This window comes from Diospyros lotus, chromosome 4, assembly GCF_014633365.1.
Source record: "Diospyros lotus cultivar Yz01 chromosome 4, ASM1463336v1, whole genome shotgun sequence".
Classification (NCBI taxonomy): Eukaryota; Viridiplantae; Streptophyta; class Magnoliopsida; order Ericales; family Ebenaceae; genus Diospyros; species Diospyros lotus.
Window position 1 is genome coordinate 15850199 of NC_068341.1, and position 25366 is coordinate 15875564.

Below are 25366 nucleotides of genomic sequence, written 5' to 3' on the forward strand. Positions count from 1 at the left end.
TACTTAACCACTTGAAGAACTGCATCGAGGTAAGGCTGACGAGGGTTTGTTATGAACTGACTCAGGTGCTAAATGACAGAATTGATTTCAAGCCTAGTTAGATTGATGTATAAAAGTTTACCAAGTAAATGACGATATTGATATGGAGTAGAGAATAGAGCCCCTTCATCAGAATGCAAGTGTAGGCCTCTAGGTAAAGGAAATGAAGATGGCTTGGCTTTATCAAGACTAGTCTCAATTACTAAGTCAAGAATGAATTTACGTTAAGAAATAAAAGTGCTTAAAGAGGAGTGAGTCACTTCAACGTTGAGAAAATATTTGAGAAACCCAAGGTCTTTGATGGTAAATTTATTGTCAAGTTGGTGCTTCATTTGTTGTATCAATTCCAAATGATCTCTTGTGATGGAAACATCATCCATATAGACTAAAAGAGTCAAGAAAGATGACTCAGTGGTCTGTTTGAATAAATAATGGTCATGAGAGGACTACGTGAAACCCAAACCAACAAGAAAGGATGTAAACTCGATATTCCACTGACGAGATGCTTGTATAAAGCTATAAAGTGACCACTATAGGAGGCAAAGCTGCCCAGGTAGAGCCTTAGAATAACTAGGGGTGGAACCATGTAAACCTCTTCATCTATAAACCCACGCAAGAAGGCATTGTTAATGTCTAGCTGATGGATCAGCCAGTCTTTAAGATGTGGCTAATGCTATGAAAATGCGAATTGTGACCATCTTAGAAATCGGGGAAAAACTATCCTTGTAATCCAAGCCCTAAAGTTGATGATAGCCCTTGGCCACTAACCGAGCTTTATAACAATCTACAGTCCCATCAGACTTGTATTTGACCTTATAGACCTATTTGGAGCCTATGGCTTTCTTGCCCTTAGGAATATTAGTAAATTGTCATGTATTATTTTGTTCTAAGGCTTGCAATTCTTTGTTCATGGCTTTAATCTATTTTGGATTGGATTTGACTTAATCATGAGTGGATGGCTAAAAAATAAGAGTAACATTGTTAATGAACGAGGTATAGGAATGTGAGAAAGTAAAGGAGATTGGTGGAGTCAAGGTTATACCTAAATTAAGTGAAGCAGGGGCAGTTGGTGTAGCTTGGTACTGTGCAAGGAAGATAAAATCCTGAAGCCGAGGAGGTTTGTTGATGACACAAGTGTTGCATTGCAATGGTGGAGGAGGAGATGTGGGATTGATAGAGATGGTTGTAGTAGTGGGAGAGGTAGTAATAGGATATAAGGATGCAGGTGAGAGAGATGTACTTGAAGGTAAAAGAGTGATAGTATGGGGCACATTAAACTCCGCATCAAGAGAAGGATGAACAATTAGAATTAAATGATTTGGAGCTTATCCAGAAGTGTTGGGATGAAGGAAAGAAAATATTGTTTCAAAGAATTAGACATCTCAATTGGTAAAAATGGCTTTTGTTTGGAGATTATACAACCTATATCTCTTCCACTATGTAGAGTAACCAATGAACAAGGATGATAAAGGCTCGTGGTGCCAACTTATCCTTTTTGGGCTTGTTGTTGGTAGCTAAACAAAGACATCCAAATACTTGCATGTGAGAATAATATGGGGTCTTGTTGTATAGCGATTGATGATATGTGTGGCAATAACGATACATTCGGACCAAAAGTTTTAGGGACACGAGACTAATATAAAAGTGCTCGTGCAATGTCAAGAAGATGCTTGTGCTTACACTCAACTACCCGATTTTGTTGTGGAGTGTAAGCACAGGTACTGATGTATGATACTAGTGTTTTTAAACAATTGATCACATGTATGGTTAACAAATTCACTACCATTATCAATCCAAATTACTTGAACTTTGGACTGAAACTGTGTTTGAGTCATAGCAAGAAAATGAATTAGAATTGAAGTGGTTTGGCACTTGTGTTGCATCATAAAATTCTAAGTAGCTTATGAGAAATCATTTATAGTGGTAAGAAAATATCTTGCTCCACTTATAGAAACATTAGAATAATGTCCCCATATGTCCACATGAATAAGGTCAAAAGGTTTTTCAGTATGGCTAATATTGTTTGGGAATGATTGTCTAAGCTAGTTGTCCAGAAAAATAAGCAAGATGGGGGGTGAATTGGGTTTTTCAAAAAATTATAATTTTAGCTCTTATTGAAAACTCTTAAATTGTGATCTTGATAAATAGTGATTGCAGCACGTATAAGAATAATAGAATCAAGTAACCACAAAGAACATGATAATTTTTATAGAGACTCGACTCTTAAGAGCCTAGTCCTTTACTCTCACGATTGTGCTTAAGTTTTCACTAGGAAAATATAACATTAGCTTTTAATTAGAGTTAGAACCAACATACAATCCCTTACTTAAGCAAAAATCACTAACACACTACTAGCAAATACAAACCCCTCATACAATAAGTGAGTAAAAACATAAACTTATAAACAGAGACAAATTCAAATAAGTCACTAATGTTGAGAATTCCACTAGGTAGTACACTTTCAACTCTTTGAACTTTCTCACTTTTGTTTGAATGCTCTTCTAATCAATTTGTTTTGTATTACCCTTGAACCTCTAAACTTACCCTATAAATATACCTCTTCCAAAAAACTAGTTGTTACAAAAAGGGGTAAGAAGTAATTTTGAAAAAAAAAATCTTTAGGCTTTTCCGACTCCAATTGATATAATCTAGTATTTTTAGGTATCATTGCTTATAAACACATCAAAAAAAAAAAAAAATCAATCAGAGAAAGTTGAGGAGACAACCTAATATCAAACTTAAATATAAGCTTTTTGAGAAAAAGTTAATAAGAATTAGAGACCAGAAAATCAAAATCTACAAAAGTGAACAAATCTAAAGTCAAACTACCTTTTCTTCAAAAAGATATTTTACTTTTTGCATAAGGAAAATATACACTTATCAAATTTTGATTTTAAAGTGTGAGAAAAGAAAAACATCTATTTGAATAAGGAACAAAAAAGATGAAGAAAAAAAAAAAACAAAGAAGTCCGTTGGACTTCGGTCGACTGAAGTTGCCACTTCAGTTAACCTAAGTTGTCCAGCGGACCATATGCACAACTTTAGTGGAAAACATGATCGACCTAAGATCAAGGGCCAAGATTCTGGCCAACTTCGATAAACTTAAGTTACACTTAGGTCGAGCGAACTTACATACAGACATATCCTAACATACTATCTTATTTTCGTTGACTTAAGCTATACCATCAATTGACTTAAGATACAAGGCCATGAAAAAAATATTTTTTCTTCATAAAAAGATGATTAAATATATTTTTATCTTAAAAATATTTTTGTTATTATTAAAATCTTATTATCCTACCCTTGAGCTTAACAAGACTGTTTTCCAAGAGGATAAATAGTACATGGGTTTTGTGTAGGTTCCAGATGCTCAAGACTATGAATGTGAGAAATCTTAGCTGGCCAGGTATGTTCTAATCTAGCATGCCATAAATTGTAATCAACATTAGTATATAGTGCAGTAGATACAATAGATTGATTGTATGAAAAAAACATTTTATTAGGTAGATAAGCAGTAGTAGCAAAGGCATTAACAAGAGGACAATATTGTTAAAGTTATGAAACAAATGCAAAAATTTTGTCTTTGGGGAAGCTAGTTCTTCTCAGCTTGTAAAGTCTCCCTTCTAAAGGCCCAACTACCACAACTTCATTGGTCCTCAGGTCTTGAACAAGACAACCAATAGGAAGCAATAGGACAAATAAGTTGCTATCATGTAAAAGTTTGCTGACATACAACAGGTTGAATCAAACTATAAGAATATACAAAACGTCAAGAATAGACAAATTTGGATTTACACTAACATTTCTAACTTGATTGAGTGAGGTAATGGTTCTGTTTGGTAAGGAAATTGTGACGGGTTGTTTTAAGGTATGCAAGGAATCAAACAAATGTTTGTTACAACACATGTGGTCTGTGGCACCATTGTCTAAGATCCAAATATCACTAATTGTATAACTAGAAGAAAAAAAATTACCAAGGTCAACATTACCAGCACATCTAAGTGTGTTGTTTAGGGTCATAGATGAGCTGTTATTCCTAAGATATTTAAGGAAGGAGTTTTCCAAATCTACTCCCAACTCATTTTCCTCATTCTTAAGAGGATGTATCTTGGTGCACTTTTTGTTTGATAATAACCTGAGCTGCAGTTGCCCTATTATTTCCCTTTTTATCTTTGTTAGATTTATACCATTTTGGATATCTAATGAATTTAAAACACTGATCCCTTAGTGTGTCCATCTCGCTTACAATATACACAATGCCCCTTAACTATTTTCCCTTTCTTTTGATCTTATCTTGATTGATTGTAAGTACTAGAGGCAGAATTCTTAGCAAATAATATAGAAGTATCACATTCTTAAACAAAAGAGGAGGCAACATGCCTCTGTGATTCCACTCGTAAGATCATAGATTAGGCCTTATTGATGCTAGGCAATGGATCAAGTAAATGAATTTGACTTTGTACTTGATCGTATCCATCGTGAAGCCCCATTAAAAATTGCATTAACTTACTTCGATTGAGTAATTTTGCCATGGCATGTGTTGTTCCACACGTGCATGAAGGTAGTAGTTCCAGGGTTGCAAGCTCATCCCGTAATTTCTTAAGTTGTGTGTAATAGATAGAAACAAATGAATTATCTTGTGATAAAGAAGAAATCTGTTGTTGGAGTTGATAAACCAAAGGACCATTGCTTTCTTCAAACCGTTCTCCTATTTCATCCCAAAGCTCCTTTGAGATAGTGTTCAAGATCCATGATTGCACCATTGAATCACATCATTACTAGATTGTGAACATTTTTTGTAATGCCCCGAAAATGGTAATTAATTTAATTTTGGGGTTATTTGATTTAAAAGAAATATCAAAAAAAATTGTTGTGATTAAATAAAAATTTAATTATGTCATTTTAAGGAATAAGAAATTTAGGTAATTGATTAATTATTTTAGGAATTTCTGGAATTAGGAAAAAAAATGAAATAAAATTAAATTGTGTGATTTTTAGAAGTTTCGGGCATTACTGCAATTAATATAGGGGTGAGAGTGTAATTTAGGGAAGTTTAGGGGTGCTGGCGCGAGTTGCGGAAAAGGCTGAAAGTCACCTTAAATATAACTTAAATCATATATAGGGTGAAGGTTGGTGCGGGCGTGAGCGGTCGCGCGCGAGGCGTGCATAGGCGAGGTCTTGGGTTCGATTCGCGGGGGCTGCGTGCGTGAGGGAGGATTTTTGGCTGAATTATTCCAGCCACCAAACGTCAAAACGACGTCGTTTCGATAGGAGGCAGTGGCCATCCCAGCGCTGCTACGTGGCCGCGTTCTGGCCACTTCTTTTGGCCAGCCGTTTTCTCGCCCGATTTCTGCAGCTCGAACAGTAAATAAATTACAGAAAAAACAGCAGCGTGCGTGAGAGAATTTGAGAGACTTTGGGGGCCAAAAATCGGATTAAATCCAGTTTAATTCAAGGTTTAATTTATCAGGTATGTACCTAAGCTAGTAATTAATATTTTGTGCGGTCGAAATTTTGTTTAGGGTCCATTTTTATTAATTTTGACGAAAAATTGGGTTATTCCAGTTTGTATAACTTTGACCGTGTTTGGTCAAATCGAACCTAAGACTATCTTCGGAAAGGCAAGTTCTTTATACCCTCATTGTCGATTCGTTCAATGTCAATTTATTTGACATCCCTTCGTTGATTTCGGTTGTTAATAAATTATGGTATTTAAAACGATGTGCTTTAAAATTTAATTTATTAAATTAGTCTCGAGGGTTTTATTCGTTGGTTGCCTACGGGGGTTTGTGCCACCCCCAAGTCTGTGGGAATGATGTTATACTCACCCGGGGCTAAGTTCTTAGCTGTTCGGGTAGTATTATTGGCTTTTTGGTTGTTTATAGGCTAAGCGATTGTGCAATGGGGGCAAGGATCGACGGCTCGGTGACGGTGTAACTCTCGTATGGTCTATCTTAGGTTGTTAGATGGTCTCTACTAGTCACTGACCGCTGACCGGTGCCAAGCACTGTTGACTAGCTCTACCGTTATGTGATTATAGCATGCCTGGTTATGTTTTATTCTTGTTGCATGGTTTGGTATGCACATGGGTACGGGCTGCATGTTGGGATTATCATGACTTGGTTATGCTTGATCACGGACATTCTAGATTGGTCAGGTTGCATCCAGCATGGGCATATGCATTGCGTGTGATTTACTATATGGGCGGAGCGTGGCCTAATGCCTGGATATATGGGCACCTTGTATCACGTTGATGCTCATTACGCCATTGCATTTTATATGCATTGCATGGTTACTGGTAGTATTTAGTTCTTGGACGGGAGTACCGTTCCGAGGAAGCCTATGGCTCGACTGTTGGGAGTACCGGTAGGGATACGGGTGACAGGAGTACCAACCCGAGACAGTGTGCACAGGTTTGTTGGAGATCTATGTTGCCTTTTAGGGCAGCGGCAGGTTGGTGTGGGACTTGGGTGCTAGGTGTTTTATGTGGGCCCCGAGGACCGGTATGTGTTTTATTATGGTGCACTGTTGCGTTGTTGCGTCACATGGCTTGTGTGTACATGTGGGTTTATATTTGGGGTGATCTCCTCTTCTGTTTCATTTACAGCCTTCTTTTTCATATAAACTTGCTGAGTCTTGCGACTCACCTTGTTTTCCATCATTCCAGGTAAGGGTAAAGTAAAAGTCGAGGGTGAGGACCGCGCCACCTAGCAGTCAGCCGTGTCGGTAGGGTGTACAGTCAGCTGCCCCCGTCTTCTCTGATGTTTTGTTAGGAGTTCTGACTCTCATTTTTGACTGTGCCCGGTTGTTCCTTGTATCTTTTATTTGTTGGCACAGGTGTTTGTATATTTTTATATACTCCTTGACTGCTGTTCCAGCGGGGTACTTGTGGGCGTGCATGTATATTATTTTGCTTCCGCTGTTATATTTTTCGTATGTATGCATGCCAGGATATTTTTGTCTTATGTCTATTTCTCTTTCCTCTATGTAAGCGCTTTCGTTCAGATAGACCGAGTGGTTGGGATATCCGGACATGGGTGCTTACATTTTTGAACCTTCGTCCGGAGCTCAAGCTTATCTATTGATGAATCTGAGTTTATGTTTCACTCCTAGAGCTATTCTCATCACTTTAAACCACGATCTATAATTCGTGCCATTTAGAGGAAAAGAAACAAGTAGTACACCTAGATGATCAGCACTGTGCAAATGTATTGCATCTCCGACAACAAAACTGGTACTTCTATTGTCTAGAATTCTTTTAAACCTTTTTGCATTGTCATTCATCCTAACAATAGTATGCACGACTCAACAACAACAAATAAGAGAAATGAAACTGGAGAATAGGAAAATCAAATCACAAGGAAAGGCGAAACCAAGGCGTCAGATGCTTCTCTAATACCATGAAGAACTCCAAAGAGCTCGTTGCTTAGAGAAGAGTATTTCGACATAAAAGAAAAAGAAAGATTCAATCTTATTGCTGGTCAACTAACTGGTATGTACACAACCTCCCATATTTATAATAAGAATGAATAGAAAAACAAAAAATTATAACAAACATAACAACTAAATAATAGAAATAACAAATCAACGAACTACTAACCAATAAGATAATTGATTAGTCAATTAGGATAATTAGTTGGTTAGGTAGTTTTAATAGTAGTCGAATAATGGGTTTGTCTGGTTGCACTTCTATTTTTATTTTTTATTTATAGAAAAATTTTGTTTGATTACGTTTTTTAATAATTTTTAAAAGTTTTCAAAACTTTGAACACATAAAAAATTGTGTATAATTTATTATTTTCACTTTTCAATTTGACTCAATGTTTCACTCACATTAATACTCAATAATTATCATCGATTTACTATTCACTAGAAATATCAAACAAACTAACTTAATGACCTAGATCAACCTATATCTTGATGGGTTGAGCCATTCAAATAGCTCGTGAATCTTGAACAACAATCTTATTTTTTTAAAAACTATGATATATTTTATATATCTCAATCTATTTATTTTTTTTTGCCATAGAATGATTACAAGATATGTAAGCACCCCCGCCCGGATATCCCAGCCACCTGGTCTATCCGAACGAAAGCGCTTATGTAATACTCGGGAATAATTTGAGGATAAAAATGATATTTGATAAAGGGCATAAATGGAATTTTGGAAAAAAATAAGACTATAGGGTACACTAACACAGCATTGGACGACCGAATTAGTCAGAGAGAGTACCCCAGACCCTAGATAGCCAATAAAAATGGTGTAGTATCGACCAGTAATTTAAATTATGATTTTTAGTGATAAAAGAAATAAGATCGGGAACAGTTTTCGGTACAGCAAAAATATAGCTGCCAATTAGGTCATATTACCGAATTGTTATAGACGATGTCCGAAAAATCAATGGAGTGTGTCTAGGACTAATATTTGATGTATAGAACAACCCTTAAGTGGTTTCAGGTTGAATCGAGTGGATTTGAGGTCAAAACGATCAATCGGGCCTAAGTATAATTTTCTAAATTTGCCCGAGGGAGGTCAAGACGGAAATTTTTCAAAAGTTTCAAGGGAGAAATGAGAAGTACTAATCTTGAGGGTCTTAGTGATGGTGCTAGAAAGATCAGGGGCTTGAGGATAAGGACCAAAATGTAAAAGGAAATTCAAAGGGGGCCAAATTGCAATTTTTGAAAATCTGCCAAAGCATGGCAGATCTGGCCGTGGATTCGGTCGGAAAATAGGGAGATTTGGGCAGCAAATCTCATCAGGGCATGGCCTAGGGTAGTCTAGAAAGCGTGTGGGGAAAGGTTTGGCCGGAAATCGGCCACGTGGGGGTCGGATTTAGCCTATAAATACCAAGGGTTTTCGGTCGAAAATGAAGCAACAAATTGCTCAGTTTTGAAGGCGAATCGAGGGAAGCCAATAAGGGACTTTTGATCCTTGAGGGAAGAGGAGCATTTCTGGTAAGTTTGGTGAATTTTCGAACTGGTTTGAAGGGGTTTCGAGGGTTGTCGGAAAGTCGCGGGCGGTAGTCGGACCGAGCCTGATTTTGCTCGATTTGGAGGCCCTCTGGTGGTTGTTTTGGACTCCAAAAGGTGCCATCGTGATCAACTTGAAGAAGGCTTCCAGGAGGTGTGGTCGGGGTCAAATTCCGGTCGCCGGCTGGCGACCAGCTCGTTGGAGAAGACAATGCGCGTGCAGTGCACGCGCTGTCCTTACTCGCAGAAATGCGCCTAGGCGCGTGGGGGCGCGTGCCACATAGGTAATTTTTGATTTTTTTTTTTCCAAAATTCTTAGAAAATTATTTTATGTATATTTATGTAAAAATATTTGAGAAAATAGTTGTGTAGATAATTATTTTGGATTATTAGTGAGAAAAATCGGAGAAAATGAGAAAAATTAAGAAGAAAATTATATTTTGGTGATTATTGGATGATTAGGGTACCTTGTGGCTTGGGGTAAACTGACTCGTGCGAAGTTCGAAGAGGGCACGCAAATCGAGACGGGCACGCAAATTGAGGCGTACACGCTTGTCAAGAAGAATTTGAAATTTCGCCTAAAGGTGAGTGGTTCTACCCGAAAAGACTTATAGTAGCATGTGAATGGTTTACTGTGAGTGTTTATCCCTATGGTTTGGTTTATTGTGATGGTCTGTCCAAACGGTTATTTATACATGCATTGAATTTCGTACGATAAATTGCATACATTGAGATGATGATTTTATGCATGTTATAATTTTTTGGCATTGGCATATTGTGTTGTCCATGTGGGACGTGGGTTGTTAACCTGTGACGTAGCTCTCGAGTGTCAGCACTCGGAATGAGTGCCAAGGGTTAATGCTATGTGACCCACTTGGGATGGGGCTGAGACGGACTTCACCCTACGGTACTCAAGTGGCGGGGCTGAGAGTGGACACCACCCCAGGTTTCTTTGAGCAATAGCATTAAGGCCGAGGTGTCGTTGATTCCGGGGATAGTGCTGATGTGACACTCTTGGGGCTAGGGTTGCATTGGGTTTTGGAATGCTTTTGAGTTGGAGCGTAAAACCTAACAATGACAATGGGGTGATTCCCGGGTTCATACGTCGAGGTTGTCCCTCTTAAGTAGGATTGGTTTGCCAATGGGTCGATGTTCGTGTCGCTTTTAGAGAGATTGCATTTTCTCCAGTTAGGGCTAAGTGCTATGTGGGATTCTCTTAGGTTGGGGCATGTCGGGATTTATCGGTTTTATATATGATTTTGCATATCTGCATGAAAATGTTTTTGAACTCTCACTTAGATGATTCAGCATCTAATTTGGACTATGTCCCTGGAATATTCAAACGTTCCAGGTGAAAGCAGCGGTGCCAAGGGAAAAAATATCATCGAGATGTAGCTGCTATGTTTAGTTTTTGTAGGATTTGTCTATGATTACGATGTTCAGAGGTTATGTAATATTTTGATATTTTCATGTGAAACATCGATTCGATTATTATCTGTAAAAGAAAATTGTCAGTTATATATCATTGAGGTTTCGATCTTGCTTCCGCTGATGTGATTGATAATACCTATCTTAGTCTATTAATTTTTAAATTTTGATATGCTGAGAAGGTACGATCAGGATTGTAGGGAAATGACTATGATGAGAGTATGTATGTCGAGAGGCTTATGTTGTATGTATAATGATATTGAAAAAAAAAAAAAATTCCCGAAATCTCGATGTAATGCACGTTTTGGGAAAACGGGGCGTTACAGCTTACATAAGGGAAGAGAAATATGCACAAGACAAAAATACCCTGGCATGCATACATAAGAAATACAGTAGCGGAAGCAAAACGATATACATGCATGCCCACGAGTACCCCGCTAGAACAGCGGTCATGGAGTATATAAATATATACAGACCCTGTGCCAGCAAATAGGAGATACAAGGAACAACCTGGCACAGTCAAAAATAAGAAACAAAAATCCTATCAAAATATCAGAGATAACGGGGTAAGCTAACTGTACTCCCTATCGATACGGCTGGCTGCTAGGTGACGCGGTCCTCGCCCTCAACTTTCGCTTTACCCTTACCTGGAATGATGGAAAGCAAGGTGAGTCGCAAGACTCAGCAAGTTATAAGAAAAGGAAGGCTATACAGTAAATAGAGGAGAAGGTCACCCCAAACACCGTCCCACACATACACACAAGCCATGAGACGCAACAATATAATAGTGCAACATAATAAAAGCACATACCGGTCCTTGGGGCCTACATAAAACACCTGACACCCAAGTCCCATACCAACCTTTCGCTGCCTTGAAAGGCAACATAAATCTCCACAAACCTGCGCGCGCTGTCCCGGGTCGGTACTCCTATCACCGGTGTCCATGTCGGTACTCCCGACACCCGAGCCATAGGCTCTCTCGGAACGGTCCTCCGGTCCGAGAACTAATAACTACCAGTAGCCATGCAATGCACATAAAAATGCAATGGCATAGTGAGCATCAACGTGATACACTGGCGCCCATACATCCAGGCATTAGACCATGCTCCGCCCATATAGTAAACCACACACGATGCATATGCCCGTGCTGGATGCATCATAACCAAGCTAGGATGTCCGTGACCAAGCATAACCAGATCATGAAAACCCCAACATGCAGCCCGTACCCATGTGCACACCAAAACATGCAACAAGAATAAAATGATACCAGTCATGCTATAACCACGTAACGGTAGAGCTAGTCAACAGTGCTTGGCACCGGTCAACGGTCAATGAATATGAGAGACCAGCCAGCGTCCTAAGATAGACCGTACGACAGTCACTCCATCACCAAACAGTCGATCCTTTCCCCCACTGCCCAACCGCTCTAGCCTATGAACAACCAAAATCCATAATAATACCCGAACAGCTAAGAACCTAGCCCCGGGTGAGTACGACATCATTCCCACAGGCATGGGGTGGCACGAACCCCTATAGGCAACCAACGAATAAAATCCTTGAGACCAGTTTAATAAATTAAATTTTAAAACAAACCATTTAAAATTCCATAATTAATTAACGGCCGAAACAAACGAAGGGAGGTCAAATAAATTGACAACGAAAGAAACGTTGTGGTGGGCATAAAGAACTTGCCTTTACGAAGATATCCTTAGCTTTGTTTCGACCCAACGCTGTAAAATTTATACAAACTGCAACACCCAAATTATTTGCCAAAATTAACAAATTTGGACTCTAAACGAAATTTCAACCGTACAGAATATTTATTACTAGCTTGTCTACATACCTAGCAAATTAAAACTTGAATTAAACTTGATTGAATCCTGATTTTCCACCAAAATCTTCTAATTTCTCACCCGTGTGCGCACTGCTTCTTTTCTGAAATTTGCTCACTGTTCGTTGCAAGAAAAACGCCCAAATTTGGGCTTAAATAGGGGCAAAACGAGCGGCTAAGGCGTGGCCATGTGGCAAGGTTGGAGCAGCCGCTGGGGAGGCCACCGCCTCACCAAAACGGCGTTGTTTCGGATGCCTAGACTGATTAAAATCAGCTAAAAATTCGGCCCTCGCGCGCGCAGCCCCTGCGTCTCGAACCTGCGACCGCCCTCGCCTCCGCACGCCCGCAAATTGTCTGCGCCCACGCTCGCCTTTAACCTTATACCGCGCCCCATTTTATTTAAAGGGATCTTCGGTCCCTTTTACGGAAATGCACCAGCCCCCTCCAACTTTCATTATTTACACACACACCCCCTATAATATTTACACTAACGCCCAAAACTACCAAAAAATATCACAATTTAATTTATTTCAATTTTTTTCTTATTCCAGAAATATTCTAAAATAAATAATTAATTACCCTAATTTCTTATTTCCTTAAAACCACATAATTTATTTATTTTTTTATTTATAACAACAAGTTATATTAATATTTCTTTTAAATTAAATTACCCCAATAACGGATAATTAAATTAAATTGTAATTTACGGGTCGCTACAAGATAATTATAAATTAATCGTGTTATAACTTTTAAAATAATTATTATCAAAATTAATATTATAAATCTAATAGAATTATTATTTGAAATTGAATAATTCCCTACAACTTGACTTATTTTACTTCCTTACTCCTCACCTACACACCCATATTCAACTAATAGCATTGTCAACCACCACCAATTATCTCTTAAGTCACCTCTTCCTCCATCAGTGTCGGCTATTCCTCGTTATATTGGACGAAAGCGGAGACTAATAGCATTGTCAACCACCATCAATTATTAAGTCACCTCTTCCTCTATCACTGTTAGCAGCTATTACTCCTTATGTTGCACGGAAGCGGAGTCATTTCCTCGTTTCTAAAACATTTCTGAAACGTTTTTCATTTCCGTTTCGGACTCTATGTATGTCTATTTTTTAGAAGAATGCCCATTTTCGCGTTTTTGTTTCCTATCAGAAACGTTTCCTATTTTCATTTCTATTTCCATTTTCGTGCAACATAGATTACTCCATCCACCTCCTCTCTCCCCCTTCAAATCTTGAACCACCTTTAGTTTGAACCACCTTTTAACTCTTACTATCGATGACCACTACAATGTTTGAATTTTCTTTTTTTTATGATCATCAATTATTTTTCTTAATATATATAACTAATAGTAAATGTTGTGGATGAATTATAAATAAAAAATACATTTGTAAATTATTCGCATTAAGTTTTGTTCATATATTTTTCGTTTGGGCCTCGTCGAAAGCATTCTAGCCAGGCCCAAAACAGTTTGAAGATGAATTGGGTATAATTGGACCTCTCTGGTCTGAGAGCTGACATGTATGCCCATTATAGTTGCAAGTACCCAGAAGTGAACAACGATGGCGTGAGAATAATATCTCACTTTATGAAAAGTTTTACCATAATAATATCGTTGTTTTTTTGGATGATTGTCTTTATGTAACTTTCGATGTTTGTGTTCTCAATTACGTCAAGAAAGATAAATCGTAGGTTGAGTTTTTGACTTTTGCGTAAGATAAGAATCAAATTCGTAATCCACCAAATTAACACCGACATATTATTCATCCGATCACTTGATTTATACTTATACTCTGCAGAGAATATTGTTGTATTCTAAATGTTATGAAAGCCATGTTACGGTAATCCCTATTATATGGGCCCCAATTCTTACAAGCAACACGGGATATTGCATTACCATTTAAACTCAAATCTTTTATATATTGATTTCCTTCAATTAAAATAGATAAAATACCCCGTGAGATTAAAACTATATTGCTTCGACGTGGGAGATGGACCAAACGGTGACACTCTCGTGTTGATGTAAACACAAGTCTAGTGATTTAATTTAATTTTAAGTTAAAGTTTTAATAACCAACGTGAAATTTATTTCAAAATTTCGTTGGCGAACATCGTGTTTTAGACACAGTGTTGAGGGTGCCCTTGCCCTATATTAATGGCGGTCCCAACTAACTCTCTTGTAGTAACTTCCTTTCCGTCCTACATATATTTATCTTAATGGGCAATCGTAGCGGCAGTCGCAGTTCAGACGGTGGTGGTGATGCCCAACGACGCCGTGTTCCGGTGGTGCTTGGTTTCGCTGGGCGCCACAGTGGTGGCTGTAGGGCTGTACACGCAGTCGTTGAAGAAGATGGCGGCCACATACTTGGTCGGCATGCTCGCAATCGCCGGCGTGTTCTTGCCCGATTGGGACTTCTTCGACCGTGATGTCTCCCACTGGTGCTCTCCTATTTCGCTTCATCATTCTGCTGCTGCTGCTCAACCCCAATCAACGCCCTCCAGGTCACTCCCTCTTCCCAACTTTTCCCCTTCTTGTTAATTAGTTTGCCGATCGATTTGAGAGTAAAAATTCGCGCTCAACTCAAGCTGAGATTGAATTTGTTTTTCGTTCATTTTATGGAAGCCGATGATTAAATTGGCACCACATTCCATGGTAGTACGATGACATTGTGATTTTATTTATTCATATATTTTTTTTTCATATTTTGGGGATGCGGTGCACTCTGTTGACTCGTAAGATGGAGATCTGTTCTTTAGAATCTTAACTAAGCTTCTTTTTTTATTTTTGGTTCTGTTTTTTTAATTTTCTTCTATTTTTTGTTTACGAAAGGTCGAATCTTATGTTAAGGGAAATTATTTTCGTATATAATAATAGTTCAAGAATTAATTATATTTTATATTTTCAAAATCTCTCTATTATTAATTCTTATGAATTCAAATAATAGTTCTCACCCGAAGAATAAGCTTTCATAGTTAGAGGCCATAATAGTCTTGCATCATGTTCTTCGAGGTAGTCAAGGCATTCTCACGTTTCCAGACAAAAAAAAAAACATGGATTATTTGTCTCTGAAATTTAGATTTCTATCTTCATGCAGGTTTAAGATTTACCCCATCAGAATGGTTGTTTACACTGCAGTTTACGGCTTTGCTTTTTACAAGTGGTGGATGTTCATATCAAGCTAGCGGAATTGCTTCATCTGGGTAACCCATAATTCGCCACATATGATGGAGAGATATGGATTGTCATATCCAAGGATGATGTGTGCTAAATATACTTGGAACTGTATTCCAGCCTCCCTAGCTAACTTGCTCCTCCAAGGATGATGTGTACTAAATATACTTGGAGCGATGTGTTCCCTTTTTCTGTTATTTTTCTCTTGATTTTTGAGAGCGATGTGTCTCACCCTATTCCAACACATGGAAAGGCAATCTTTTTAGCGTAATCAATGGCACCGCTAGAGTTAATTAAAAAGCCACTAATCCAACCCCCATACTTTTGTCTAACAACAAAAGGGTGAAAATTGCTTGCTATTCTATATACAATACCAATTGAATCAGCAATGAATTATAACTTTATAATCTCAAACTTCATGCTATCAGGTTTATATAACTTCACCTGATTTTCATTTCAGGAGAAGCCTGTGACAAAATTAATAACCTTTCTTTAATTCAGTGCTCAGTGGAGTTCAGCTTTCTTACCTACAGTCTCAGAATGGGGTAAGGGCACACCAAAGACCCAATCAAGGACATTTAGGTACTTTGATCGGAAGACATCCCTCTCTATTGCGTAGCAGTGCATGATCATTGCAGTAGAAATGCTGAAAATCACCACATCAGCTCTCTTCAGTCTCTTCGATGACGGTAAATATCCTAAATTAGCCAGGCTGCATACGAAGAAACTCTCAATAGCTCGTGCAAGACAGTAAAGCGAAATCTCCATCCGTCTGCTTTTCTTCTCAATGGCCAATGCCAGGCCTGCTGGGAACTGGCAGAAGCATAATTATAGTCAGAACGAGAACAAAATGTTTTCTTGTTAATCTAGGAGAAACTTAATTAGAAATATCCATTGTTACCGTTCCTATGGCCAAGATTGGAATGTTGCTTCTTTTGCATAATTTGAAAAGCAGGCATGTCCACATCCTAATAAACAGAGATATAAAATAAAAAAAATAAAAAACTTCGGTTAAGGGTCGCCTAGTTTATTCACCATATAGCGATATTAACAACAACTAAAACTAAAGATGGTACGGCAGCCAAAACGCCTGTGAAGAAGGAACATACATACACAAAACTAGCTAGTATTCATCCATAATAATAATAATTACATGTAATTATAACTTAAGAAGCACCGGTAATTAAGGATGCAGGTACGAACACAGAAATGAGAATATATTCAGAATACTAATTTAACAAAGATATGAATATGGAAAAATAGTATCTTTATTAGTAGCATTTACGGGCATAATAACCAAAAGCACTGAATGCAAGACTATTGAAAACATACCACTAATCCATTATAAAGACACCATTAAATCCACAACAACAATAATAATTAAATGTTTATAACTTAAGAAGCGCGGGTAAGGATCCATGTATGAGCATGGAAACAAAAATATAAATGGAATACAATTTTGATAAATATATGAAAATGGAAAAAATAATATTTCTTATTTATTAGTGTTCATATAGAATGGAAGATATAAAAATTCATGTAAGCTGACCCCACATAATGGGATAAATGCTTGGGATGTTGTTCAGCGTTCATGGATTAAACTGAAAACAGTGAAGAACATTGAAATGTTACCACTAACCCAATGTTAATTTTTTGTTTATTTTATATATAGAACTAATGAAAAAATACCACAAATTCATCATAAAGACACCATCAAATCCTATTTACCAAAAAAAAAAAAAGAAACCATTAAAGAGTAGCTATTTTTGTTAGAATTGGGATTGGGCTCAATTTTGATTTTTTCTAATGTTCCACTCAAAACACTTATTTTAGTTGTAGGTTTCATTAAAAAAAAAAAAAGATTCAAAAACCATAAAAAATTCTATTGTCTTTAAAATGTATTTCATGTGTATATTACATGTCTTAAATGTGTCCAAAGACAAAAGTAATTAATAATAAAGAAAAAAGTTAAAAGCAATACCATTTGGCACATCTGACACAACTCCCAATAGTGTCAAACAATATCCATCTCCAGAATTATAACTATACAATGCATCTCCAATGACAAGAACTCAAAGTGAATTCAGTAGTGCATAGAGAGCAACCATCATTCACAGTAACATTGAACTGCGATCTAAATTAATGCTTACCAAGCTGATGAACAATACATGGACAAAAATAAGCTCGATCTTGCAGTTCCAAGAAGCCCTTTCCACAAAATTGTGTAAGGCCTGCAATATTCAAACTACATGTGAGAAAGAAAATATATCATCCCAAGGACCAAAAGTATACCGAACAAAAATTGAAATTTGATCCGAATAAGAGGAGCTAAATTGTTGTTAAAATCATAGAACAATTCCTAGAGAATGTACTCCCAATAATAATGGTTAAGATTTTAACAGACTGATAGAAAGAAAATGGTTTCAAGACATGACAGGCAGAACAAATCTCCTATAGAAGTGTTTCAACACCCAAGATGTTTTTTTTTCTGTAAATCAGCTATTAGTTTCCAAATACACTCATGCCAAGGATAAAATCAAAAGCAACAAACAAATAAAGGGGAAAGAAAGTAATTGCAGGTGGTACCCTCCAGCCCTTTTGCACATTAGCTATCTGAGTGAACCTCTGCACAATTCATTACAATGGGAGGGGTAAACAATGATTAACAAAGATTGGTAGCATGCCAAATAATGACGACATGTTAAGGTGGTCAAGTGCTTGCCATAAAACCACATTAGCTAATGCTTCTAGCTGAATTCAGCACCAATTCAACTCAATCCTATATTTGTTTGGTATTTTTAGACCAAAGAAACAACACATACTAGCAGAGAGAGAGAGAGAGAATCATGCAAGAGAAAAAGAAAAAGTACAAAAGACTACCTTTTGAAGAGGTCTTGTCGGTGAACTATTAGTGCAGGGATCAAATAAACTGGGATATAAACTGGTAAAGCTCTTCTGTAGGCTTGGAAAAGAAATGAAATAGAATGTGAACTACATGATTGATTTCCATGAAGAATCTGCAAATTTGCTGAAACATAAGTACAGTTCCTGAATATTATAGAAAATTGAATGTGACAACAATTGATGTGAGTAATGTAAGGTTCTATAAAAATATACAACAGGATATAATAATATACGATAATTAACAAGCAGAGAAAGCTAACAATCATAGTGGACATGAAGTGAATACTAGATATTGCTGCAAGAAGACCCAAGCCATTAACAAATGCACCATCAGATAGGAACTCGATCAGTAATTTTGAGATCTAACTGCTGTGGAACATTTTGGACCTATTGTTTATTTGTACTTGCAAAAGCATAAATGAATGGATTCTACAGGTGAGATAACAGACCAGGTGAGAATTTCTGAAAGAAAGAACTTCCAAATGGGAAACTCTCTGCTATAAAGAAATGCAACTTGAAGATGCAAATAAATATTAGATTGATTCTAATAGAACTCGACAATAAACTGGGGGACACTGCTAAAGTGGCCAACCCAGGAGCACCGACTGGGTCAAATGACCCATTTACCATCTAGTAAGGGTAATGGGTCATTTGACCCAGTTGGTGCTACTGGGTCAGCCCCTTTATCATTATTCTGATCTGGGATATGTGGATGGACACATTCGACGAAATAATTTAGTGAAATCAAAATTCCACCTTTAAATACCATGTTGGCACTTAACCAGCTGTGCTACAGTGACCAGCAAAATTTCTTCAATGGATCATTATGACAATCAACATGCAACTGTTTATGAGGCATCTGCATGAGCTCTTCTATTCCCCTAATGTATTAGTATAAACAGATATGACAAGTGCATGGAACAAGTGTTCAGTTCAAGTACCAAAATTAGACAAAAGGATGTTCCTAAGAAGTCTTCTTACATAAGCAGCACTCTCTACAATCTGCAGTTATGGGAGACTCTTGCATTTGGCTTCCACTTTTCTATTGAAAGCCAAGTAGTATCAACTTCAGAAGTTCCTACATATGAATGTTGCATTGATAGAATATAATGTGTCCTTTTTATAAATGACACAGAAACAGGACAAGCAGAAGTACCAAATCAAATACAAGAATCTATGTATTAACACCAAGTAGAACAGAAGAATGATAAAATAAGGGAAGCATACCGAGCAAGGCACTTTCATCTGTGGATCCAGCTTAATATCAACATGTCTGGCATTGTAATACTTCTCTATTGCCTCCAAATTAGTTAAAGGCAATCCAGATAATAACTTTTTTGCACCTTCGAGGAGAATGGGATCCTTCCCACCATGTTTATTGAGAAAATACTTGTATGAAGGAGGCAAGCTGTCCTGCTTCAGTATGTAAGCAGACCTGAAAACAGAATCCTTTATGTCAAGAACATAGTGAGAAATGAATAAACGTGATTTCTAGAGGATATAAATATCAGACCATGTTCTGCAGTTAGGTCTCCTGGAAATCTTCGGACATGCCAGTTCTTCAAGTGGGAGATTGAAAAAAATGTACAGAGCAGCCCCACATAGAAAAAGAGTCTCACTCCTCAATACTTCGAGGAACATTAGAATTTTTTAACTGGCATTCACAAGTTCATTGCATGTAGCACATGGTTTATCAATTGAGGCTTCAGCCCTCCAATTTATAGAAGATGATAGTAAATTCCTCCGAAGATATCACCAGCCAAAATAAAAACAGCTTTGGACCTGATTTAAGATGAGGTAGAACTTGAGTAGGGCTAAGCAATCTAACAACGAGCCTTATTTTACAAAACACAATCCTAATAGGTTTAGAGTTCATTCAGAGTCCTTGGAAATGTCCCCTCCAAGTCAAAATAAGTTCTTGTGACTAAAGACCCATTTGAGTAACTATAGGAAGACAAACTCTCTCTTAAGTGATCAACCGACAAGACCCCATGATTCCCATGGTGTAAGCAGACATATACAGTAGCCTAAGCCTTGTCTGTATAGGTTGGATTGTCCTTAATTTGCTCACTCTATTTATTCCATCATTTGCCAAGTCATTCAACTAGGGAGGTCAACAAGCCATGCAGTCTGCTGAATTCAGGGAATCCATTGTCATTCTCATCATCTTCCTGTTTGGTAAACCCTGGTCCCCCACTCAAATCACGATTTTGACCAGATGGCTATCTCACACATTTCATATACTGAACATGTGGAAGGGAAAAAAACAGGTGAAATTTTCTACTACCTAGAAAATAAAAAAAAAACACTCTGCAAAGTAATAATAATAATAATAAAAACAAAAAAGCTAGAAAGCAGAAAGATGAACCTACAAAATTTGTGCAGAGGAAAGACACATGAGGAAAATATCTCCATAAGCCCAAGTAAGAGGTTTGCAGACGCTCCCGAATTTCTTGCTTTTAATTCCACAACGGGATGCCAAGACAGCAGCACGCATGAGGATGTAAATGGCCAAACTTGTATGTTGTGTGTCCAATCCAGTAAGAAGAATTGAAGGGCCCGCAATAGCACCCGCCAAGAAAGCTCTCCATCTCGCAGTTCTGAAGTCGAACACCACTTTACCAATCAAATCACCAATAAGGATTCAAATCACAAATTGAATACAGCAAGGTCCAATTACCAGATGAACTATACTAAAATTCTGAAAACTAACAACAGAAAAGCATTCGTTAACAAATGCAAGGAAGACAAAGTTTGTGAGGCTTGCCTGCGGTTTCCTCCCAAAGCAGCTATAAGTTCGTCCATCGAAACGAATGTGCCAGCAAAGGTTCCAAGGAAGAGACCGTATCTGAGAGTATCTTTTACTGCTAAAATCAGATCGTCGCTGCTAGAAGCCATTTCAACCTTCCTGAACCACATAATTCAATTCAATTAGGTCCGGGTGCGATAGACAAATAACGACCCAGAATACCAAAATTCAGAAATATTTTTACTTCGCAGTCGACAATCGCCGCCGTCTTAGTCGAGTAAGGACAGCGAAGGTAGCGAGGCCACCTTTGAGCCCAGCTCCAATGGCGAAACCTTTGACCGAAGCAGCGACGATCCTCCATAGCTTGTCATAGTCCTTAAGTGGAACTGATTCGAAGCTGAGCAAAGAGGAAGAAGACGAGGAAGAAGGAAGATGAGATCGCCTGCACTGCGGACAGCTCCAATTGCTCAATTTGCCACGACCGTCGCGGGGATCACCTCCATTATCGCCGGAAAAGCAAGAGCACGAGGAGGCGGCGGTGAGTGGCCCGCCGCCGGAGAGTGACATGGTGGAGGAAGAGAGCTAGGGTTTGGGGAAAGGGATGAAGAAAGGCATGGAGAAAAATCTTCGTGGAAGAGAATCTTGGTGGGAAGGTTTTGAAAGCGATGAATCATTAGTGAAGGTGAAAGTAGCTCAACCGCTGGTGTGCTTGGCTGGCTGCTCGGTCGGTCTCGTTGCGAGATTTTTTATATTATTTTTTAAATATGGTTTATTGTTTGGTTCTGATTCGATTTGTAAGAATTTGAAAACAATGTTAATAAGTTACAAAGTTTGCATATATTCCAAATTAAATCATAAACTGACACAAAGTAATTTGGCCTGCTTTGTTTTGATTTAAACAACAAAAATTATGTAAGTTCTTTTATATCTTTTAATCGCAAACTTGAAAAAGTAAAATAATATTATAATAGTATATTAAGCATAATTTTCGTTTCATATTATCTCTCTTTGTCCAAAATTCTAAGATTTTCTACGTGTTGATTATTTGTTTGTTGCTTTTGTGTCTTCTTCATTATCAACACTGTCTACCCAATTTTCTCCTTCTTTCCTCACTCATTTGATGTTTTTTCTTCAAATGAATTGATGTATAAACAAAAGTATCTATTGAAGCTCTCTTATTTTTCTTCAATCATTTGATATTTTTTTTTTTTAATTCACCTATAGTGTCCGAACTTTGCCCGACAAATCTCTAGGAAGGAGTGACCTTTTCTCTTAATACATTTTCTGGGTAAATCTGTATGTGGACACAATTTATACACATTTAGAGCTGCACATTTAGTACAATCCATGCGGAATTTATCTTATAACCTTACTGCTGCATTCTAACTAAATGTTTTCTTTTAACAATAATTTTGTCTTTTAAGTTGTTGCACTGATTCGAACTCCGATACTCCAAATAAAATTTTAAGTGTTTTACCACTACACCATGCCCCGTGAGGGTTTTGATGTTTTTACTTTGTGCTTTTGCTGCTCCCCTTGTCTGATTTCCTTCGTTACCTTAGGGTTTTGATGTTTTTACTTTGTGCTTTTGCTGCTCCCCTTGTCTGATTTCCTTTGTTACCTTTTCACCTAATAAATCCCAATCGCTCATTCCTTCTTAAATTGTCTTAAATCTCTATTGTACTTTGCCTATCCCTATTCCCCTTTTCCTTGCTTTGTCACGACCTCTACCCTGTTCCAATCCCTTCTATATTCTAACAAGTGGTATTTGTGTTTTGTTAACCTCCAACAACAATGATAGTAAGACTTTTGATTTCCTCATCTAAGAACAACAATGGAAAGCAACATTCCTCTTGGATCTCCTTGGTAAAAGCTTGGTCAACCATGGAACCCATAGTTGGGAGCTACATTAAGTTCTCCAATCTAGAACTTATTGATAGTTTCAATCGCTCAAATCCAACAATGGGTTCCATTGGTTCATTAGAACCCATGAGAGTTTCTCAACGAGTTCTCTTTCCCCTTAATCTTTACATAATGGCAGTTAGGAAGGCTTTCTTCAATTAGTAATCCATATTTTGCCCTTAATGTACTTTGATGGTTTTCTACTTCAAAAATTATCAATGGTTGCCTTTTAGTCCTCAATTAAAAAATCAAGAACAATCTCAACCAATTGAAAAATTAGTATGGAGATCTTTTCCTCCATATCTCTGACAAGAGATCATTTCTCCTCCTCCTCCTTGTCTCTATTCCCTTTCTCACATGCATGCATAACAATTGTTGGTAGCGATCACTCTTTATCCTTATAGTGCCATCGTTGCATTCTCTGAAGAAAAGATATGTTCTTGAGGCCTTTTTTTTTTCTTTTTTTTTTTGTATAGAAAATTTAAAAGAACACCTTGAGATTTGGTGAAATTACAAGAAACTCCTAATGTTTGAGAAATAGTAATAGTCACCATTAATGTTAAATAAAATGGTAAAATAACTAATTTATCCTTTATTTTCTCTCCCTCTTCTTTGATAGAAAAATAAAAAATAAAAATAAAAAAAATAAAAAATAATCTAATGTCGGTATGGAACCAGCCAATGGGTCTATCGTTTGTATTAGTAATTGATCTAGTGGTTTTGTTTGGCACGCGTTGAACTCATCCAGATTTATCGTAGTAGACTACAATGACCCTATCTACGTTCATTGCCCAGTTTCATCTTGAACCCATATTTGAGTTTGAAAAAGAGATAAGAAAAAAAAAATTAGAGAAAGAAAGAGAGTAAAACCCTTGTTGACAAACCTCATTGGTAAAAGGGTTTCACCATCTAGGTTTTGTCAAACCCATAAGAGAGAGAGAGAGAGAAAAGAAGAAAAAAAAGAAAAAAGAGAAGGCTTTGATGGAATCCAAATGATTTTGCATTTTTTTCAAACTTATAATAGAGAAAGGGAAAACAAAAACAAAAAAAAAAAACAAAAAAGAAAAAGAAAAAAGGGTTCGTTGGAACCTAGATTCATCTAGGTTATGTCAAAACCATAACACACGAAAAGTTATATAGAGAGAGAGAGAGAGAAAGAGAAAGAAAGAGAAAGAAAGAGAAGGACGAGGATTCAACGAAACCCAAATGATCTGGGTTCTTTTGAACCTAAATTCATCTAAGTTTCATCAAACCTAGAACAAATAAAAAAAATGGAGAAAAATAAGAAGAAGAAAAGTTCATCGGAACCTATATTTGTTTGGGTTTCATTAAACCTATAATAGAAAGAATGAGAGAAAATGAATAAGAAGAAGAAAAAAGACAAAGGGTTTGATGAAACCTAGTTTTATCTAGGTTATATCAAATCTAGAATAGAGAGAGAGAAGATGATGATGAGGAAAAGAAGAAGAAGAACAAGAAAAATGATTTGACAAAACCCAAATAATTTGGGTTTTGATAAACCTAGAGAAAGAAAGAGAGAGAGAGAGAGAGAGATTAGGGAGGCAGAAACTTACCAAGAGATTGTGTCGATCGACGCTAGTAAAGGTAGGTTGGTGGGGGTCAATGGTGAAGGGAGGTCACTCATAAAGGTAGTAGTTATGAGAAAAATAAGAAAGATAAAAGAAAATAAGAGAGATAAGATAGAGAAAAGGAATTATATATAAGGTTAATTTGGTTATTTTGAAAATGTTTAATAGAGTTAATTAATGGTAAGGAAAAACTTGCATCATGGTATTAAATCTCAAAAATACTTATTGTAGTTTTTCAAATATCAAGAGTAATTTTTATAATTACACCAAACATTAGGGGTACCACCTGTAATTTTCTTTTTTGTTAATAGTGAGATTAGGAAAAGGTTGGTTAAACTTAATTTGACAATATTGTTTATTTAAAAGACAAATAAAGAGGTGTTTGGGAAATAAAAATAAACTAAAGAGATCTTGAAACATAAAAATCAAACATAACTTTACTTATATTTGGAAAATTACAAAACACACCTATTGATATTTTTTATTTTTAAAATATTTGATAAAATAAAAAATATACTCAATATTTATTTACTTCTTCCTTTATTTCATTTTATTTATATTATTTTCTAATAATATTTTTAAATACTATTTCAACTCTCTTGATGAGAAATAATTTTTATTATCATATAGAAATATTGTTTGTTGTTGACAAAACTGTATAAAAAGGAAAGGGTAAACTTTATTGTCAATTTAATTAGAAGCACTCGGTCTCCCAACAACCAATACCAAAATCGCCTTAAAATGATCATTTTGTGTTCTTTA

General features: G+C 36.9%; 2 protein-coding genes across 4 annotated transcripts; one reads left to right on the forward strand and one right to left on the reverse strand.

Moving 5' to 3' along the window:
- Positions 1 to 14330: 14330 nt before the first annotated feature.
- LOC127800591 (signal peptidase complex-like protein DTM1) lies at positions 14331 to 15761 on the forward strand. Of its 2 annotated transcripts, none has more exons than XM_052335297.1 (2): positions 14331 to 14790; positions 15425 to 15761. In XM_052335297.1, the coding sequence occupies exons 1-2, from the start codon at positions 14549 to 14551 to the stop codon at positions 15498 to 15500; spliced, it is 318 nt and encodes a 105-aa protein (XP_052191257.1). In that variant the 5' UTR covers positions 14331 to 14548; the 3' UTR covers positions 15501 to 15761. The 2 variants fall into 2 exon arrangements, with proteins under 2 accessions (XP_052191257.1, XP_052191256.1); XM_052335296.1 differs by having other exon boundaries at positions 14361 to 14790; positions 15384 to 15749.
- A 76-nt stretch (positions 15762 to 15837) lies between these two features.
- Positions 15838 to 21819, reverse strand: LOC127800590 (uncharacterized). 2 transcript variants are annotated; one of them, XM_052335294.1, is made up of 8 exons: positions 21358 to 21816; positions 21132 to 21272; positions 20737 to 20964; positions 19592 to 19799; positions 18341 to 18477; positions 17611 to 17691; positions 16362 to 16428; positions 15838 to 16273 (listed from the first exon to the last, which is right to left on the reverse strand). In XM_052335294.1, exons 1-8 carry the CDS (start codon positions 21678 to 21680, stop codon positions 15965 to 15967), a joined length of 1494 nt encoding a protein of 497 aa, XP_052191254.1. In that variant the 5' UTR covers positions 21681 to 21816; the 3' UTR covers positions 15838 to 15964. The 2 variants fall into 2 exon arrangements, with proteins under 2 accessions (XP_052191254.1, XP_052191255.1); XM_052335295.1 differs by lacking the exon at positions 16362 to 16428 and having other exon boundaries at positions 16019 to 16273; positions 21358 to 21819.
- Between the last annotated feature and the right edge of the window lie 3547 nt (positions 21820 to 25366).

Excerpts from the sequence above, each read along its gene's own strand:
- LOC127800591 (XM_052335296.1), top strand. The coding sequence starts at position 14,549 with ATGCCCAACGACGCCGTGTTCCGGTGGTGCTTGGTTTCGCTGGGCGCC. Across the intron at positions 14,791-15,383 it reads CCCCAATCAACGCCCTCCAG|GTTTAAGATTTACCCCATCA; the intron begins GTCACTCCCTCT and ends ATCTTCATGCAG.
- LOC127800590 (XM_052335294.1), bottom strand. The coding sequence starts at position 21,680 with ATGTCACTCTCCGGCGGCGGGCCACTCACCGCCGCCTCCTCGTGCTCT. Across the intron at positions 21,273-21,357 it reads CGGCGATTGTCGACTGCGAA|GAAGGTTGAAATGGCTTCTA; the intron begins GTAAAAATATTT and ends TATGTGGTTCAG. Across the intron at positions 18,478-19,591 it reads AGATGAAAGTGCCTTGCTCG|ATTCTTCATGGAAATCAATC; the intron begins GTATGCTTCCCT and ends GCAAATTTGCAG.